Raw genomic sequence first — 19,369 nt, 5'->3', positions numbered from 1 at the left:
GTGAGGCTGTTGCCCTGAAACAACTTGCTTTCGTCTCCTGGAAAGCAAATCCAACGGAAGGAAATCTCATTTCCTTTCACAAAGCCCGAAACAAGTGTGTGTCCACCCTCAGGAGAGCCAGGAAACAATATCTCACCATTCTCAAGACCGAACTCTCTTATCTGTCTCCCTCTTCCAAATCCTGGTGGCGTCTGGTCAAATCTGTTTCTGGTGTTTGTTCCCCCTCCATCCCCTCCCTCACCTCAAACGGCTTAACGGCTGACTCCGCACGTGAAAAAGCTGAATGCCTCAACTCTGTGTTTGCCTCTAAATCTTGTGTCCCAAACCCATCCCTCTCTGTACCCACCATACCCAGTCGTACCCAGCTGCTCCTGGACTCTGTGTCCTTTCCTCCTGACAAGGTGGAAAAGTTTCTGTCAACCCTCGACTCTGATTCTGCAACTGGTCCTGACGGCATCAGCCCACGGGTCCTAAAATCATGTTCTTCTGCTCTTTCACTCCCTCTTTCTGTTCTCTTCACCCTCTCTTTTGCTCAAGGTCATCTGCCATCTGCTTGGAAATCAGCCAACATCACCGCTTTGCACAAAAAAGGTGCAAAAACAGATCCCAGCAACTACAGACCAATCAGCCTTCTCCCAATTATCAGCAAAGTCATGGAATCCATCATTGCTTCAGATATGAAATCTTTCCTCTTTTCCAATGGCTTGATCTCTGATCATCAATTTGGTTTCAGACCTGGTCACTCTACTCTGGACATGCTGCTTCTGCTTTCTCAACAATGGATGGAGGTCCTCAACGCCAAACAGGAAATTAGAGCTGTCTCCCTTGACATTTCACGTGCCTTCGATACGGTCTGGCACCCTGCTCTGCTCTCCAAACTCTCCTCCTTTGGTATCCATGGAAATCTCCACGCATGGCTGGCGGACTTCCTCTCTGGTCGTAGTCAACGTGTGGCCCTGAATGGGTTTCTCTCATCTCCTCTTCCTGTTCAGGCTGGAGTTCCCCAAGGTAGTGTTCTGGGCCCTGTGCTTTTTCTGGTCTTCATCAATGATCTCTCTGACTCTCTTGAAAATCCTCTCTATCTCTTTGCTGACGACTCTACTCTCTGTTGCTCCATTCCTCATCCCTCAGATCGGCAGTCTGCAGCCTTCTCACTCTCTGCAGACCTGGACAAAATCACAGACTGGTCAAATAAGTGGAACATGTCTTTCAATCCTGACAAATCTCACACTCTTACAATGTCTCTCCGAAAGGACCGACTGGACAACCCTCCCATCTACTTTCTCAACAATCCTCTCCAAGAAGTTCTGTCGCTCAAGCTTTTGGGTCTCACTATCTGCCATGATCTTTCTTGGGAAAACCACATTTCCAAGCTGGCCTCCAAAGCCAGTCGCCGACTGGGCATCCTCCGTCGTGCGAAGTCCTTCCTTGGCACACCTGAGCTCCTCACCACATACAAGGCTTTCATCCGCAGTTCAATGGAATACTGTTCCCCCCTCTGGGCTGGTGCTCCTGCCTCACACCTTGCTCGGCTTCACGCTGTTGAGGCCAAAGCTTTCAGAATCATTGGAATCTCCTGCGATGTAGTCAACGCCGAGGGCCTTTCACTCACTCACCGCAGGCAGGTTGGTGGTCTTTCTGTCTTCTACCGACTCCTCTCCGGCCTTGCTCCCCCAGCTCTCTCTGTGCTCTGTCCCCCCAATATTCCTTCAGGTCGCACAAGATCTGCCTGCAACCCTCTTATGGTTAAACTGCCAAAGTCTAGGCTCTCTGCTCACCTTCACTCTTTCATTCCCCTTTTCTCCCGCCTCTGGAACAAACTCCCCCACTCCCTTCAATCCCACTCCTCCCTCCAGGTCTTTAAAACAGCTGTTCACCACCATCTCTTATCTTCCCCCATCGAAAACCTTGATCTTTTCTACCCCCGGTAATTCACCCCAGAGTCCTTGCAGTGTTCATATGTTTTAATCCTCTCCCACCTCCCCCCAAGTCCTCCCGATGTCCCTGCTCTCAAATGTTGTGTTTGTGTCCTTCCCCTTCTTCCCCCTCTCTTTTGTGTCCTCCCCCCTCTCTCCCCATCTTGTCTGCCGCTCCCCTTGTTTTTTGTGTTTTGTGTGTCGGTTTGTCTTTTTGTGTGATTAATGTTTGCTCTTTCACGAGCCTCGATCTTGTATACAAAAAAAAAAAAAAAAGTGTGGCAGCTACATTCAAATGTAAGGTGTGCACAGAGGGAGCTGCAGATGGAGGAAATGTTGAGTTGGATCTTGGAGACGGCGTGAAGCTGGAAGGTGTGAAAACATTTTGCTACCTCGGTGACATGCTGAATGGAGAAGGTGGATCAGACTCGGCAACGGTTGCTCGAGTGAGATGTGCATGGAAGAAGTTTCGGGAACTGAGTGGCGTGCTGATGAGGAGGAGAGTGTCGCTGAAGCTGAAGGGAAAGGTGTATGCTGCATGTGTGAGAAGTGTTTTGATTTATGGGAGCGAGACATGGGTAATGAACGTAGAGCAGCAACGAAGGCTGGAAAGGGTGGAAATGCGAATGGTTCGATGGATGTGCGGAGTATCGTTGAGAGAGAGGAAGACAAATGATGAATTGCGAAAGATGATGGGAATATTGCCTGTGATTGATGCTGTGAAGAGGAACAGGTTGAGATGGTTTGGTCATGTATTGAGGAAGGATGAAAGTGACTGGTTGAGAAGAGTGATGGAAGTTAATGTAGAAGGAAGTAGAGGACGGGGAAGACCGAGAAAGACTTGGCTAAAGATGGTGGAAGAAGAAATGCGGGCAAGGGGGTTAACAAGGAGAGATGCAGAAAATAGGGCAAAATGGAGAAGATTGTCATGGGGACCGCAAGGCTAACCCCCGCTCTAGCAGGGAACATGGCCTTAAAATGCATGTTGTTGTTGTTGTTGATGGGAATAGAGCCTGTGATTGATGCTGTGAAGAGGAACAGGTTGAGATGGTTTGGTCATGTGTTGAGGAAGGATGAAAGTGACTGGTTGAGAAGAGTGATGGAAATGAATGTAGAAGGAAGTAGAAGACGGGGAAGACCGAGAAAGACTTGGCTAAAGATGGTGGAAGAAGAAATGCGGGCAAGGGGTTTAACAAGGAGAGATGCAGAAAATAGGGCAAAATGGAGAAGATTGTCATGGGGACCGCAAGGCTAACCCCTGCTCTAGCAGGGAAAATGGCCTTTAAAATGCATGTTGTTGCTGTTGTATGTACAAAACCAAAGAAACCAAGGGAGAAGGGAAGAAACGAAAGTAACTTACAGAAGAAGAAGAAGAAGACACAGTGCAATTCTTAAAACAAGCTTAACTTATTCCCCAGACAGAACAAACAAGACAAACTCACGTACACAAAAAGGAATTGCCGGCAGGAATGGGTGGAGGGATGAGAAGGTTCAGGTCCGTGCAAACGGCAGGGCTGGAGGTGACAGCCCCGACTCCTCGCACTCTGGTTCACAGAACGGGCGACAGGGATATCCGAGGACCGCGGCACGTCGAGGTTCGCGTGCCCGCTCTTGTTGTTGTTCAGAGTGCTGGTTGGTATCGCGAGCAGGGTGTGCCGATTCTCATTCGCCTTGTGCTCCTTGGTTATGCGTCTCTCTCCACAGAACTCGTCAAGCGCTTTCCTCCACAGAACTCGCTCTCTCCTCTGGTCCCTTACGCATCTCCCCCAGTGGGGGTTGAGGCAACGGGTTTCATAGGCCACACCCTAGAATCTTCTTGAACCTCCTCAAAGTTTCTTTCCTCCGCCCTCTCAGGCCAAACCCCTCATGCTTGGTTGGTTGATCGGGGGCTGGCTCACTCCTCCTCCTGATGACGAGGTGGGGCCACACCCTTCTTCTCCGAGTTGACCACGCCGTAATGGAGGCAAATGCAGTTGGCAATAATGCAGTTGGAATTGGAGGTTTTGGGGAATTTGAAAAGGGGATCTATCTTATTTCATTTGATGCGACGCAATGAACTAGTGGAAAAAACAGAGCCTTATACTGACATATAATAATGAGATAACTATTTAGAAGGGCCTATGATTTTCTACATGTATGCGATGGACGAGCTAAAGGGACGACCTTTGACCTTTACACAAAATGGAGGTATTTACAGGAATCATTACATTATTTACAATGGGGGTATATTTACAATGAATTACACACACAGTGCACAGTTTCCCAAATCCGTTACTATATATATATATATATATATATATATATATATATATATATATATATATATATATATATATATATATATATATATATATATATATATATATATGTATATATGTATATATATTGTAACGATTTTGAGAAGTGTAACAATAACAATGGTGCAGTAACAATGTTGGAGGAAGTGTAACGAATGTGAAAACGTTACAGTGTGAACGTTACAAAAGTATGGTTTTGTTATGTGTAACATCCTCGTAATGTAAATAATGGTCGCAGCCGTCCTCCTAGTTAATTCCATGAAACTTACACGCAGGTCACGGTATATCTTTTAAATAGTGTATTTCCTTATTCCATGTAGGCTAAATATGTGTTTCCCACTAGATTGATTTTGCATTGTATCAAACAAAATAAGTGTAGGCCCTTCCAATTTCCCCAAACATCTCCGCTCTCCAAAGTTCCTTTCAAAAAGGGTGGGAGTTGTGTTCAATCCCGCAAGCCGCCATTGCCCATGTGCTAATCTCGGAGAAGAAAGGCGTGTCTCCACCTCGTCATCGAGGGGAGGAGTGAGCCAGAGGGTCGCAAGGCCAATCAGCACCGCGGTGAGCGAACCGGTAGGCGTGCCCTCGCAGCCGGCGGCTTGATTCCGCCGCGAGTTATAAAAGCGACTGTAAGGGACTGCTTTATGAGATGACTTGGGAGATGACCTGGGAGAGGAGCGAAGAGGCGGCACCAAGAAGAGCGGTGAGATGCGAAACGCTCCAAGCCAAAGAGGAGAGGTACTCGGAGAGGAAACCAGCTTTGGAGAGACGCGCTGAAAGGAGGGAGACGGCTCCACCAGGAGGAGAGGAGCAGGTGTGCCCGAGCCAGCGCGTGACGTCTACAGCAGCGGATACGCGACGGAGGGTTTTCCCGCCAAAACCGCGAGGAATTGAGAGCTGCTGCCTCCGACTTTGCCTCCCTCTCCAGCAATCCACCTCAAGCCCTACCTGCCTGCAATATCCCCTGTGTAAGTGTGAACGTCCTGTCCTACTCGTTGTCTTGGGATTAAGTAAATTGAATAGTTTAAGCTAACAATGCACTGTGTGACTGCTTCTTCCATCCATTGCTGTAAATAATTTTGGTCGCTCTTTCTTTTTGCTTGCGTGTGTATAATAAATCTGTTCTTCCTCCGTACTCTGTCTTTTTCTCTTTTCCTTCTCTTTCGGTCGCTTTAGAGGTTTCCCGATTGAATATCTGTGGGGCGATCTGGTCAACGTCGGGTGGAATCGGGTTCTAATCGGGGAGTAACTGTTCGGACGCGGTAATACACCACCGCTCGGTCAATATAACATCTAAAACCGCGTCTGTAACAATTGGTTGTCAGGAGTTGGATTCGGACCTGGGACTAAATTTGTTAGGCCCAAATTTTGGAACACCAATTGTACTATTAGAGTAACAATTGGTGTCGAGGAGTGAGATCGGACCCGAGATCGGACCCGAAGCGCGCTTAACGCGCTCAAAATTACAAGCTGCCGAAATTTATTTTGTTTTATAAAGCAAAACCCGAATTTTGAGATCGCGCCATGGACAATCAAGGCGATCGGATGTCGGTGGGAGAGATAGACAGGGTGGAATCAACCCAGGACCCCAGGGAAGAAGTGGGGAAAATGGTGGAGGAGAGTAAAGAAGGTGTGGTTGCGGAGGTTTCAGACGCACAAAATGGCGCTCTCGCGCATGTGGTTGAGGGGGCCACGGCCGCGGAACCAATGAGCGCGGCCCAAATGCAAGCCTTCATGACCCAATTCATGGTGGAAATGCAGAAAAAAAACGATAGTGGGGAAATGGAAAGCAGAATGATGGGGGCCATTATGGGGCAAATGGGGGCAATGGAAGACAGAAGGAGGGCTGATAGTGAGAAAATGGAAAGCAGAATGATGGGGGTAATGAGGGACGAAGCGAGGGGTACCGGTGAGGAGTTAGACAAGAAATTTGGGAAGTTCGACAATAATTTTGAGGAGTTAGACAAGAAATTTGGGAAGTTAGAAAATAATTTTGAGGGGTTAGACAACGGGATAAAAGAGGTAAAGAATGGGTTAACGGGGGTGGAAAACAGAATGGCTGCCCAGGAGAATCAGTTAGAGGGGGTGAAAAATGGGTTAATGGGGTTAGAAAATAGGATGGAGGACAAATTGCGGGAAATAGGGGAACAATCCGCCCGAGAAATCAAACAAATGGGAGAGCAGATAGAGGAGGTGAAAATCGGGGTAGAAACCAAACTGGATGCTCAGAGGGATGAATTGGGACAGATGAGGGTGGCATCTACAAAGGAGATGGAGGAAATACGACGAGGGGTAAGTGAGGAGGTTTCGGGGCTACGCGAGGAGGTAAAGCGAGGTGAGAAGCGTATGGAGAAAGAGGTGAGAAATAATACGGCTAAGTTACAAGGGGGAATAGAAGATCTGACGGAGGAGGTGGAACAGCTGACAAAGGGACAAACGAAGTTAGTGGAGCAGGTTCAAAGGAACACTGCAGTACTCGGAGGGTTAAAGGCGACACAAAAAGAAATTAAAAACGAATTAATAGCGACGCAGAGGCAATGTCAGATGGTACGTGAGGAACTGACAATGAGGGTGGACGAGGTGACAGAGATAATGGAGACAAAGGACCGGCAGGTGAGGATGCACATAGAGACGGTCACGGTAGCCTTAGAGGACGAACTTGAGGAGACGCACCGAGAAATAAAAGAGGTTAAACAAAAATTAGAGGAAGTGGAAGAAGAGGTGAGTGAAATTAAGAAGAGACGGACAGAAACTAAGAGAGAAATCCAGGAGGAGGTAATGGAATTGGTGCAAGGTCGGTGCTCAACTCATGATGTGATGCTCACTAACCGAATAAAGAGTTTGCAGGTGGCAAAGGAGGTGCGGAGACGAGGTACGGAGGTGAGTGGCAATGTATATGATGTGAGGAAAGCTTCAGTCGGCTTGGGGGTTGCTTTGGATCCGGGTGTTCGTGAAAGGCCGTTGGTGAAGTGTGCGACAGGTCTGGTGTGCGAAAAAGGAGGTGTGCGAGAATGTCCGACCATGGGTGTGTGAGGAAAAAGTGCACGCCGAGGAGTGAGTGTGCCGTCAAGAGTGAGTCGGTCGAAGCGCGTGTGCGAGGGAGCACAGGGAAGCGCGGTGTGGGGAGTGTTACGGAGGAAGTAACGAAAAAGTGTGCGCAAGAGGATGCGCGAGAAAGGTGTGTAACGGACGGGTGCATGGGGAAAGCGCATGCTGTCAAGAGTAAGGGAGAATGCATGCCTGTGGTGAGTGTTACAGAGGGTGTAACGGGAAAATGTGCGGAAGAGTGTGCGCGAGAAAGGTGTGTAACGGACAGGTGCATGAGGAAAGAGTGCGCTGTCGAGAGTAAGGGTGAGTGCGCGACCGAGAGTGGAGGTGAGAGTAGTGAGAGTGACACGGAGCGTGAGTTGGTTGTGGCAGGTGAGCGAGGATGTACACCTGGAATGGAAGGATGCACACCTGGAATGGTAGAGCGTGAGTGGGAATGCACGCTGGAATTGGTAGTGAGGCACGTGGTTGGGTGTGCGGGTGAGAGCACACCTGTGATTGTCACAAAGGAGGTGACCGAGAAAGGGGCGCGAAGAGGTGTGTTGGTGAGGTGTGCGAGCGACGAATGTGTGCCAAGGTGTTCGGTGGTCAGGTGTGTGACCAAGTCGGTGAGCGGAATGAGTGTACCGAGGTGTGTAAGAAGAGGTACGACGAGGAGCATGGAAACGGCTGCATGTATGAGCAAGAAAGGGGTAGCGTATGCATGTAAGCGTCCAGGTGAAGCATCGACGGTAACCGGTTTAGCGGTTAGAGCGACTTATAGCCGGATCGGGCCCTCGGTGCGCGTCGGGCAGCTTCGCGTGCCGCGAGGACCAGCGGGGATCCGAACCATGGCGGTTTCGAAAGAACCGCCGTACGCGATCCACGCTGTGCCTCGCTTGGAACGGCCGCGTCCGGGCTCCACTAGGCGGAGCGGGCAGCTCGATAGGAAGGGTCGTCATGGCGACCACTTTCTATTGAGACGTGCCGGCAGGTCGAGATCGGGACATTGGATGGCTCCACGCCGAGGTGGTGCGTGGGATCTCGGCCCGGGTAAGCCCCCGTCCCTGCCACGAATGCGGGACGTATCCAGCAGCTGGTACAAAACGACCCGCGTTCATTGCTCGGCTGTACGAAGCCGGGCTGTAGACGTGAATTGGCGCACCGAGAGGATGTAATAAGTAGACGAATGATGATAGTGATTTGATACGAAATTTAGAAAAGTGAATAGAATCGGCAGTAAATGGCAAATTTTTGAATTGGTTGGAATTTGGACGAGCAAAATTTATAGTGAGAGACCCCCGATGTGGTGGGATGGCAAATCCACCATCCCTCACAGGTGGGGCAAAAGCGCAATAGTTTATGGGGTGTATGGCAGTGAAAACTAGCCCGGGTGGGTTAGGTTATATTGTGTGTAGGGACCTAGAAGATGACATTAGGTAACGTTAAGGTTAGTTAGTGACTGATACCTGTAGTGGGGACGCAGGTAGATTAGTATGGATGATAATGACGTGGGAGCGCAATAGTTTAAAGGGACGACTGGGAAGCGCAAGTTTCAGAGGGGAGTAGTTAGATGAGATGATGCTGTGTGAGAACTGGACAGGTGTGTGGAGCAGTGGATGAGTAGTGAGTGTTGTGGATCAGCGCGAATGCGCTTGGGGAGAGAAGGGTGCAGGTGGCACCAGGTGTGAGAGCACAGGTGTGCAAGTACAGGTGTGTGGAATATATGGAGCAGAGAATGAGTGGTGTGGAGAGAGTTGGAGTAAGTGGTACGGAGTGGTGTGCATGGTGCGAAGGTGTGGATGGGGGAAGAGTGGACCCCTTTCACGAGTACCCGGGGCGGGTAGTGTAAGTGTTAGGTAGAGGGTATAGGTAAATTGTGGTTGGATATTGGCATTTGTGGTGCGGTTGCAGAATGGTGTTGTGGATGGGTGCATTAGTGTTGTGGAAATGGCTGGGCGTGTAGCCTGTTAGTGTGTGTAGTTGGTTGGGCACTCCACCACTGTGAGGATGTCGGCCAGGTGAGGCCGCAGGTGGGCTCTGGGAGCCGTTAGTGTCAGTAGGGCCCGAGGATCCGGAGGACGGACCCGGGTAGCCCAGTGCCAGAGAGGGCACCGAGTGGGGAGAGCGCCAGAGGGCCTTCCCCAGGTAGTTAGGTTAGGGTGAGGAGCTAGGTAAGCTCGGGTGGCAACTACAGTGGTGGAGGTGTGCAGGTGGGTAGACCGGCTGGGAGAGCTACACGTCGCAGCCCAGAAATTATGCGAGAGCACCGGGAGATGAATCGGGGGAGTGAGACCCCAAATTGAGAAGCACCACAGTTTGGTCAATGGGAATTGGTTTTTAGAACCCATAGTGTAAGTTGGCCAATGGATTGGCAGGGAGAGACCCCGGGTAGTGTAAAGTGTGTTAAAGTCATTTAGAGGATAGTTAGGATGAAGGATCTCCTCGCACCATCTGCATCCACTCACCTGAGGTGACAGGTACTCCACACCATGCCATGTTTTGATTATTTTTTATGATGCAAATGTTTGGATTGTGAGACGCATCATGACGTGGGTGTGACATTGTGCTTTGATGTTCCATCTCTGCCTCCTTATGAGGATTGATGACGAATTGGGTGATGGCAAATTTTGGTTAGAGGGATTGTGGTGACGAATTTGGTATAGGGGAAATATGGGGAAGACGTGACAGTAGTGACGAATTGGTAATGTGTAGATTTTGTACATATGGGGTAAGGGCAAGGGTAGGGTAGGTGACAGGGGGGTGACGTACGGTAGGGACGAGCTTTCTCACTTCGCCCTCCGTACGCATTTCGCCTTGCATTGCCTTATTGACGTGTACCCTTGTGACCTTACCCCTCGCTCAATTGTCTTTCTTTTGTCTCCCACATGACCTGTGCGCCATTGGGTGCCGAGGGGAGCGTGCGTGAGGTGGCCATTGTGCGCCCGAGATTCCCAGAACCAGCATGCATTGCGTTGATGTACCACTTTATGGACCGCTGTTCTGCGGCCAAGTACCACTTGATGGACCCCAGGTTCTGGGGCAGGGCACCTCTGTTGGAGACCGGCCATAGTGGCCAGGGAATCTTGCTTGCGGACCTCGGTAAGGTGGCACCTATGCCAAACAGGTGGACCACCCTTAGTTGGCCCCTGAGGCCCTAAATAAAAACGAACACAAGTTGTGCTTTTTATTATGTCCAAATAGGCCGCATGAAGCCAGAAGACTTCGGGAAGAACATCGGCCCAGCAGAGAAAGTGAAGACCACCACCAGTTGTTTTGTTGTGTTTATTAAGAACCATGGTGACTGCGCACCGAGTGGTGCTTTTGGTGCTTTGTGGTGCTTTTGGTGCTTTTGGGTGCTTTGGTGGTATTGGTACTGGTGCATCGATGCAATGCGTGCTGTCTCCTCCCTCCCAACAGGAATTTCTTTTTCTTGTTCCCTAAAAAGAAACAAAAAAAAAACACAGGTCCTGGGTTGCGTTGTAAATAAGAAATCACGTCATTGTAAATAATGCTCCCCACCGTAAATGTATAGTTTGAGAATAATTCCGTAATTCGGTTAGCTGTGGGCTTGAGTCTGTTAGACAGGGTGCAATGCAATAGGGGGACATACTTATTTGTGTTTTAAGATTGTCACACTCAGGGTCAGGTTAATTGTAGAGGGAATTACACCTACGTGTCACACTAAGTTAAAGTTTAGTAGGCCCGAGAACGCGCCTGAAGAAAGGAGGGTGCAGTGTAACGATTTTGAGAAGTAACGGTTTTTTGAGAAGTGTAACAATAACAATGGTGCAGTAACAATTTTGGAGGAAGTGTAACGAATGTGAAAACGTTAGTGTGAACGTTACAAAAGTATGGTTTTGTTATGTGTAACATCCTCGTAATGTAAATAATGGTCGCAGCCGTCCTCCTAGTTAATTCCATGAAACTTACACGCAGGTCACGGTATATCTTTTAAATAGTGTATTTCCTTATTCCATGTAGGCTAAATATGTGTTTCCCACTAGATTGACTTTGCATTGTATCAAACAAAATAAGCGTAGGCCCTTCCAATTTCCCCAAACATCTCCGCTCTCCAAAGTTCCTTTCAAAAAGGGTGGGAGTTGTGTTCAATCCCGCAAGCCGCCATTGCCCATGTGCTAATCTCGGAGAAGAAAGGCGTGTCTCCACCTCGTCATCGAGGGGAGGAGTGAGCCAGAGGGTCGCAAGGCCAATCAGCACCGCGGTGAGCGAACCGGTAGGCGTGCCCTCGCAGCCGGCGGCTTGATTCCGCCACGAGTTATAAAAGCGACTGTAAGGGACTGCTTTATGAGATGACTTGGGAGATGACCTGGGAGAGGAGCGAAGAGGCGGCACCAAGAAGAGCGGTGAGATGCGAAACGCTCCAAGCCAAAGAGGAGAGGTACTCGGAGAGGAAACCAGCTTTGGAGAGACGCGCTGAAAGGAGGGAGACGGCTCCACCAGGAGGAGAGGAGCAGGTGTGCCCGAGCCAGCGCGTGACGTCTACAGCAGCGGATACGCGACGGAGGGTTTTCCCACCAAAACCGCGAGGAATTGAGAGCTGCTGCCTCCGACTTTGCCTCCCTCTCCAGCAATCCACCTCAAGCCCTACCTGCCTGCAATATCCCCTGTGTAAGTGTGAACGTCCTGTCCTACTCGTTGTCTTGGGATTAAGTAAATTGAATAGTTTAAGCTAACAATGCACTGTGTGACTGCTTCTTCCATCCATTGCTGTAAATAATTTTGGTCACTCTTTCTTTTTGCTTGTGTGTGTATAATAAATCTGTTCTTCCTCCGTACTCTGTCTTTTTCTCTTTTCCTTCTCTTTCGGTCGCTTTAGAGGTTTCCCGATTGAATATCTGTGGGGCGATCTGGTCAACGTCGGGTGGAATCGGGTTCTAATCGGGGAGTAACTGTTCGGACGCGGTAATACACCACCGCTCGGTCAATATAACATCTAAAACCGCGTCTGTAACAATATATATGTGTATATATATATATATGTATATATGTATATATGTATATATATATATATATATATATATATATATATATATATATATATATATATATATATATATATATATATATATATATATATATATATATATATATATATATATATATATATATATATATTTGTAATCTCACTTAAATAAAACAGGTCTCAAGCTACATTCTCACCTACAAGTTGTTACCCTGCACACGTGAGGTGTCCTTTACCGCGATAACGTAAGAGCAGCTGAGGGGATCAACATGGGTGAAACTCCTGCCGTATAGCATGCTCCGTATTTTTGTAACGACCCATACAGAGGTTTCGTATTTTCATCATCAGAAAAGCATGCCGCAATTTTTGGGAATTTAGGTGCTTTTCTGATGAGCTGATTTGTTTCTTAACCCATATCATCCTCATGGTGCAATGCCAACGCATTATGACCACGATTATGGGAGTTACTCACATGGTAGTTTTTATGAGGTGGGCTGAGATATTTTATGAGATAACTTAACCCTTTGAGTACAGGATTTTTTTTTTGATAATCCTGGGATCCCCAGCAACCTAAACAAATTAAAAAAAAAAAGTCAGGAGAAGACGATGGTTCACGAGCGAGCGGTATTATCTGTTGAGACTAGTTAGCTACACAATACGGAAAATTTGGTTCGATTCGGACAACTTTGAAAATTTGACCTTTGTGACCTTAAAATGTCAAAACGAAGGTTACTGACCTTGAAATGAGATAGAAATTAATGTATAATCGGTTATGAGTTTAGTTAGCTACACAATACCGAAAATTCCATTGGATTCCGACAACTTTGAAAATTTGACCTTTGTGACCTTCAAAGGTCAAAGGTCGAAGATTCTGAAATTTGTTGGAAAACTTCTATTTCATGATGTATGTGATAATATAAGATCATGTACGACATTTCACCCTATCAGGAAGTGAACAATGTAATAAAACCATCAAAAATCGACTTTTCTAAATTTCGTGACCTTGTGACCTTGACCTTGGGGCGAAAATGAAAAATCGAGCTCTGTGGGGCTAGACACATGATATTGGCCTAACCAAATACCGAAACCCCTGTCAGATTCCACCAAACCCCTCGGAGAAGATGTAGCTTGAACTCGATTACCCCCTAAAAAGACATCTTTTTTCGGGTGTGGCTCCGCCCACAATGGGCGCAATATGCCCACTCCAGGCAGGACACAACTAGATCATGATATCAACCCCCACCTAAGTTTGATCAAGATCGGATGATATCATTGGGTAGTTGTGCTGCAGACAGACAGACAGACAGACAGACACACACCCATGACGAATCTAGTGGTCACTCTGTTTGATAACTCGTGAACCAATTCTCGAACCTCGATAAATTTGATAAAACGGGATTAATTTGGCATTTTGGTACGGGAATGCAACCACGTACTGACGATCTATTTATAGGTATTGTTACGGTTCTCTACGCCAGCCTTCTTCCCCTTACCAAGGGGGGATTAATCCCCTTGTCTTTACTGGGCCTGGCGGAACCGAGACTTATTACGTCCCTCCCGGACACACGCGCGGTAGGGTTTCAGGACTACTGCTCGCTCGTACCTAATTCCCCGCGCTGCCCTGGGAGCAAGGAAACAAGCCTCGCACGAACCACGTGTGGTTCGAGTACGCCGAGCGGATTGCGTACACGTGGTCCGCACAGTCTTACTTGGTGGAACCCGATTGGAGCAATCTTATTCGTGCCACGCTTAGTCAAATGGAGAAACCACAAACGGTCGAATCAGGAAGAAAGGAAGAACAAATGGGTTTAATTATTCCCACACGTATATACAGTTCAAGGACGAAGAGACACAGAGCAATCCTTAAGGAGTCTTAACTTATCCCTGGGACAACGGGCCCGTCTCACACTCACACAGAAAATTGCAGATGGGCAGGTGTTCCCCACGCGTCGAGGCGGTCGTCCAGAGATGGTCCCCGTCCAGCTCTCCACGGTCCTCGGCACGTCCGGTGAAGATGGTGGCAGGCGAAGACAGGGACTCGTAGCGCGTCTCTTGTACAAGCAGATGATGGGGCGGAACGGTAGAGGGCGGACTTTAGCGCGGCTGGCGGTTACTCAGCCGTGCTCACTCGCGCGTCTGAAATGTGCTGTATTCGTTCTAAGCGCGTCTGGCTGCGCCCGCGTATATGTAGCGGCCAACTCCTCTTCTTCTATACACTCCGAGCTGGTTAGCGCACGCGTTCTTGTGCAAGTGCGTCAAGTTCATCAGCTTTCACCGTTCACGCTCATCAGGTACTTTCGCCAATCCTTTCGCCGCAAGTCCTCTGCTGTAAGCCCTGCGTTCCTCTGCGAGTCCTTTGTCTTTCTCTCTCGCAGCAAGTCCTTTACAACGCGAGTCCTCTCGAGGGCTTTCGTGCAGCCGGTTTTATAGCTACGCCCCCTGAACCTTCTGGAACTCACCCGACTCTTCTCACCACGCCCTCTGACGCAACGCCGCCGCCACCACCCTCGAGCTCTGATTGGCGGCTCGTGCTTACCGTCAGCGCTTCCGCCGCTCCGCCTCGACTCCGCCCCGACCTTCCTAGGCCTGCCTCGTGTTAACTCGCCCAATGATCAACCAATGCTTAACAAACTGGATCGAGGCTAGGGTGGCTGGGAAATCGGTCGCAAGTAGGGCCTATTCTCCTGGCTCCTACTCAACGCAGAAATAACACTGGAAAGGAACTAAGCTCACAAATACTAAGACATAACTATACTATTGCGAGGCTACAGGTTGCTTGTGTGACTAACTATGGGGGACAGACTTTAACCTTTATTAAACTCACTTGACAGACTCAAAACCGCAACAGTATAGTCGATGACGTGTAGTAACGTCATCTGTACACAAAACCTTTTCGTGGGTTGCGGCACTGGAAGTCATCCGTACTCCAAGGGTTAATTCCACCTGTCTCTTTTTAGAGAGCATTACCAATTTCACCTCCTCTGTGGATTTGCCATAAAAGCCGCGCCAAAATGGTTTCTCACCGAAATGGTTCTAAATCTGCAATAACCGGTCACCACACCAGATGTGTTCTTACAGAATAACAGCTTATTATAAGAAGGCAGATGGATGACAAAGAAGGAAAATCCAGGGGCAAAAAATAGTGTCGTGTGAATACCCTCCGGTTAATACCAGGGCTCGCGAATGACCAAATGGCTTTAATTGAGGCGACAACCAAATACGGACTTTGCTATCACAGCATGGGAGAAAGAAGGAAGAAGAAGAAGCGGAAGCGTTTATCTGAAGAGGGAACAAACTCAAACGGGAATCCGGGGTAAAATGTACAAGAATAAGGATTTATTCAACGGAACCCGATATAATGAAACGCGACGATGAAATAAATAATGATCCTAAATTGGGATCCCACACGCAGACTTCGAACATGCCACAAAGGAAAATGGATTACGAAAAGAAATGTCTTGTCGTGTAATGGTTCGTGGGTGCAAGCTTATCTGTCCGAAATGTGTCCTTCGTCCAACGCGGCTCCCTCAGTCAGCCTCGCCCACGAGCTCTGCCAGGCCCGAGCGACCCGCCCCACTCCAGGCTCCTTTCGACCACCCACGAGGTCCATTCGCTCCACGGCACGCCTCGCTCCAGCACAAAAAGCAACTGGGCTAGCGATCTCCCCGTGAGGCCGATCTCCAACACGAGGCCGATCTCCAACAACGAGACACAACGAGAGCCAGGAACGGAGAGCGAAGAGTGAAAGACCGGCACGACTCAATACCCAGAGCGAAGCGTCCAGAATCCCACCAGTGAGTCCTTTTGTCACTTGGCATGTGACGTCAGCTTTGGCGCGCCACCAACCAGAGCCTTGTAGCTTCCCGCCGTCTCCTCAACCGTCTTGCGCCTTCCGCGCCAACCAATCACACGTTCCCTGTGGCGTGGTTACATCTCGTCTCACACGATGTTGCTAGGCCAGCTGGTGGTGCGGCTGGCGGCGGCCATCCAGCGGTGCACCGATCTGGCTTCCTGCCTGCCTTCTTCCAAGGTCATTGTAAGGGAAGGGGAATTATTTAATGTTGCACTAAAGGGCCTATCTAAGTGTTTATATGAGTATGCGTTGCCATAAGGGACAAATGTTTGGCGACGGGGGAAACGACGAACAAAGGAATCTTATCCATAATCCCTGCACTATTTAGCATGCCCTGCTCCCTCGTGGCAGGGACATCAATACAGCTTATCCCGACAAACCGGACTAAACATAGAACTTATTACAGGTAGATTCCCTATTGCGACAGTCGGATACCTACCTATACAGATCTATCTGGCTCTTGATATTCCTCTACCCAAATTCATAACAATAGGTAGACATGAAAACGGGCAGATAAATTAAGTGCTCTCACGATCCGATAAATGAGTCCAGCATCCATCAAGCAAATTTAAATGAGTGGAACAGTATCCAGAGGCAGTGAATGCTCTGGTTTACACTGGAGCAAGGATGATTCCAAGACCTCCATTACATCATCGTGATGATCAATGATTATGTGTGTCTGTGTGTCGCATGTTTTTTCGTGCGTTTGTCCTGGAGCTTTCTGATGTGGAATGTGATGCACCAAAATGATCATCATCGTGTCCTCCGATCTCGCTAGAAAGGAGTCGTCTTCCTTTTTTAAAGTTTTCTGCAGTTTCTCTCATGGATCTAAGTCAAATGTGGTACAAGTATGTATAATGATGCAAAGATGACCTTAGATGACCGACGACTCTATGACCTTAGAGCCGCCGTGCACCAGCACCAAGTCATTTGGCGAGAAATCCTTTTCCTTTGCTGCACCTCTGCTCTGGAATGACTTGCCTTCCTCTGTTCGACATGTTGACTCTCTTCCTGCCTTTAAAACCTCCCTCAAAACCTATCTGTTTCACAAGTCTTTCAAAGTATAAGTCCTGTTTTCCCTTTGGTTTGAGGTGGGACAGAGATCGAGAGTATGTCTGTGTACGTGTGCAGGGGAGGGGGGGGGGGGGAGTACACATCTGTGGGTTGTGAATGAGGAGGGAGAGAAATAGGACAAGAGTGAAGGTGTGTCTGTGTGTGTATGTTTGTGTATGTGTGTGCGGTGTGTGTGCATTCGCATGATAATGTAAAGCGCCATGAGGGTCGTTTACTCTGCTTGATGGGGCTATATAAGACTCCTTTATTATTATTATTATTATTATTTTTATTATTATTTTTAAAGATGAACGGATTCGATTATGGGGTCAAGAGGTCAATGGTCAGAGGTCCAGGTACCATTAGGAAACAGTTCTGTTACTGAACTAACTTGTGAACCAGTGATGGGATTATTACCAAACTTGGTATAAGTATATACTATGATGAAAAGTTAACTGATTAGATTTCCACATCAAAGGTCAGTGGTCATGCGTGGTAAAAAAGTGATACTTGAGAACAGCTGAAGGGATTTAAATCAAACTTGTTTCAAGTATCTATAATGATGTAATAATGTGGGTGGAGGCATATGTTAGTGGTCGACGTTGCACTGTCTGGCAGTCAAACAAATTGAAAATCATTCAAACAGGAAACACTTTTTGCCAACCTCAGAAGGATGACAGGCTGGGTCGACATGCTTGGTGCTCAACGGCACTGCTGGATCTTAAGCCAGGCACCTTAACTGTTAAGCCAAAACCAGGCTTTGCTTAGTGCTGATGTAAGCAAAGGCTTTCAAAGGCAAATATTGTTTTTGATCTCCTTTGTACCCTGGTACTTGATTTCCCATCTGTGTTTTATGCAGGAACTAGTTGATGGGGCAGAAAAAGAAGGAGACCCTCCTCGGAAGAAACCCACACGCCTGGCAATTGGTGAGCACGGTGAACACGTATTTTTGTCTTTGTGCAGGTAACAGGTAATGATGCTGGAAGCATATGTGTGAGGTCGTGGCATTTCATGAGAAATGATGGCCACTGATTGCTATACTTTTTCCTCAGGTATGGAGGGTGGGTTTGATGTGGACAGCACGGTCGTTGAATATGATGAGGAAGTAGCTGTGGTAATCTTTCCAGAACAGGCAAGACTTAGTTTGGAGCAAGCCGAGAGCCTCGCTTCTCCGACTGGACCCAGAGTGAGTCGAGTCACAATTATGTTCTTGTGGTAATTTTGTTAATTTTTATTTTGCCCAACTTGGCGAAACAGATATGGCTTTTCCAATTGCAAACTGACAAATTTCAATCTATAAGGAATACCCGAAGGGAGTGGTGGGGGGGAGGAGGGGGGCTTGCTATCCTTACTCAGGGAGTCACATTTAATTATTTTTTTTAGTGCTTCAATGGGCCACGGAAACGGATTTTATTTTTGGTGTTCCGTATATTATTTGACGGTGAATGTGTGCGTGATTTTTTTTTTATTGAACAGGAATAAGAAAAATAATGCATGGGGGTGGGGAAATGGAAGCATTTAAACGGGATTTTTTTTTTTTACGATGCTGCAGTCTGTGACCCCAGCATCAGTAGTGTCCAGTCAGTGGTATTTGCAAGTGTAAGCTAAAATGGCAATCCATTATACATTATTCACAATTTTCTTTTGAACCTAACATTAACTTTAACTCTCAGTAGTTTTCTCAAGGAAAAACAAATACAAAGATACAGATTGATAAAGTTCACACTCCTCAAAACAGAGATTTGACACCATGAAAACAAAACAAAAAATCCATGTTGGTAACGGAAAATACAAACTTCATTCGGAAGTTATGAGTAAAACATCATTATATAGTCAAAGAGCCAGTGACAGTTGTCATTGTAATATATTGTTGCGGATCTCAGAGTACGGCACTCCCGTTAGCAAGGGGGGGTTAATCCCCTTGTCTTGTTAAGCTGGCCGTCTCCGGTCCTGGAACTATCCCGCTCCTTTGCGGGATGAGATTGGCCAGGGTGATTGGTCAAAGGTTTCCCAAATACCTTCACCAATCTCTCCGCAAAGCAGGGAGATGAGTCCCTGCTCGAACTGCGGATGTGATGGTAATTGCCGAGCGGTTTAGCAATCCACGATCCGAGCCGTTAACAAAAGGACTAAACCCGATTTAAAGCGGTTGGCCAAATCGTGCCACAGGTACTCAATTGGGGACAGGACGCCAGCGATCGGATGAGAGGAACCAAGGAATAAGAAGGGTGAAGGA

General features: G+C 47.8%; 1 protein-coding gene across 4 annotated transcripts in view; it reads left to right on the top strand.

Moving 5' to 3' along the window:
* Positions 1 to 19,369, top strand: part of LOC137429021 (ubiquitin carboxyl-terminal hydrolase 5) — a 119,846-nt gene that overhangs the window by 31,024 nt on the left and 69,453 nt on the right. For all 4 annotated transcript variants that reach the window (XM_068119013.2, XM_068119015.2, XM_068119014.2 and 1 more), the window contains exons 3-4: positions 17,993 to 18,059; positions 18,186 to 18,319. In XM_068119013.2, coding sequence (XP_067975114.2) covers positions 17,993 to 18,059; positions 18,186 to 18,319 — 201 coding nt within the window. The remainder of the gene's footprint in view (positions 1 to 17,992; positions 18,060 to 18,185; positions 18,320 to 19,369) is intronic.

This window comes from Myxine glutinosa, chromosome 6 (genome assembly GCF_964187855.1).
Source record: "Myxine glutinosa chromosome 6, kmMyxGlut1.1, whole genome shotgun sequence".
NCBI classification, from domain to species: Eukaryota; Metazoa; Chordata; class Myxini; order Myxiniformes; family Myxinidae; genus Myxine; species Myxine glutinosa.
Note: the sequence above shows the minus strand (reverse complement) of the source record. Positions and strands in the feature narration are given on the sequence as shown.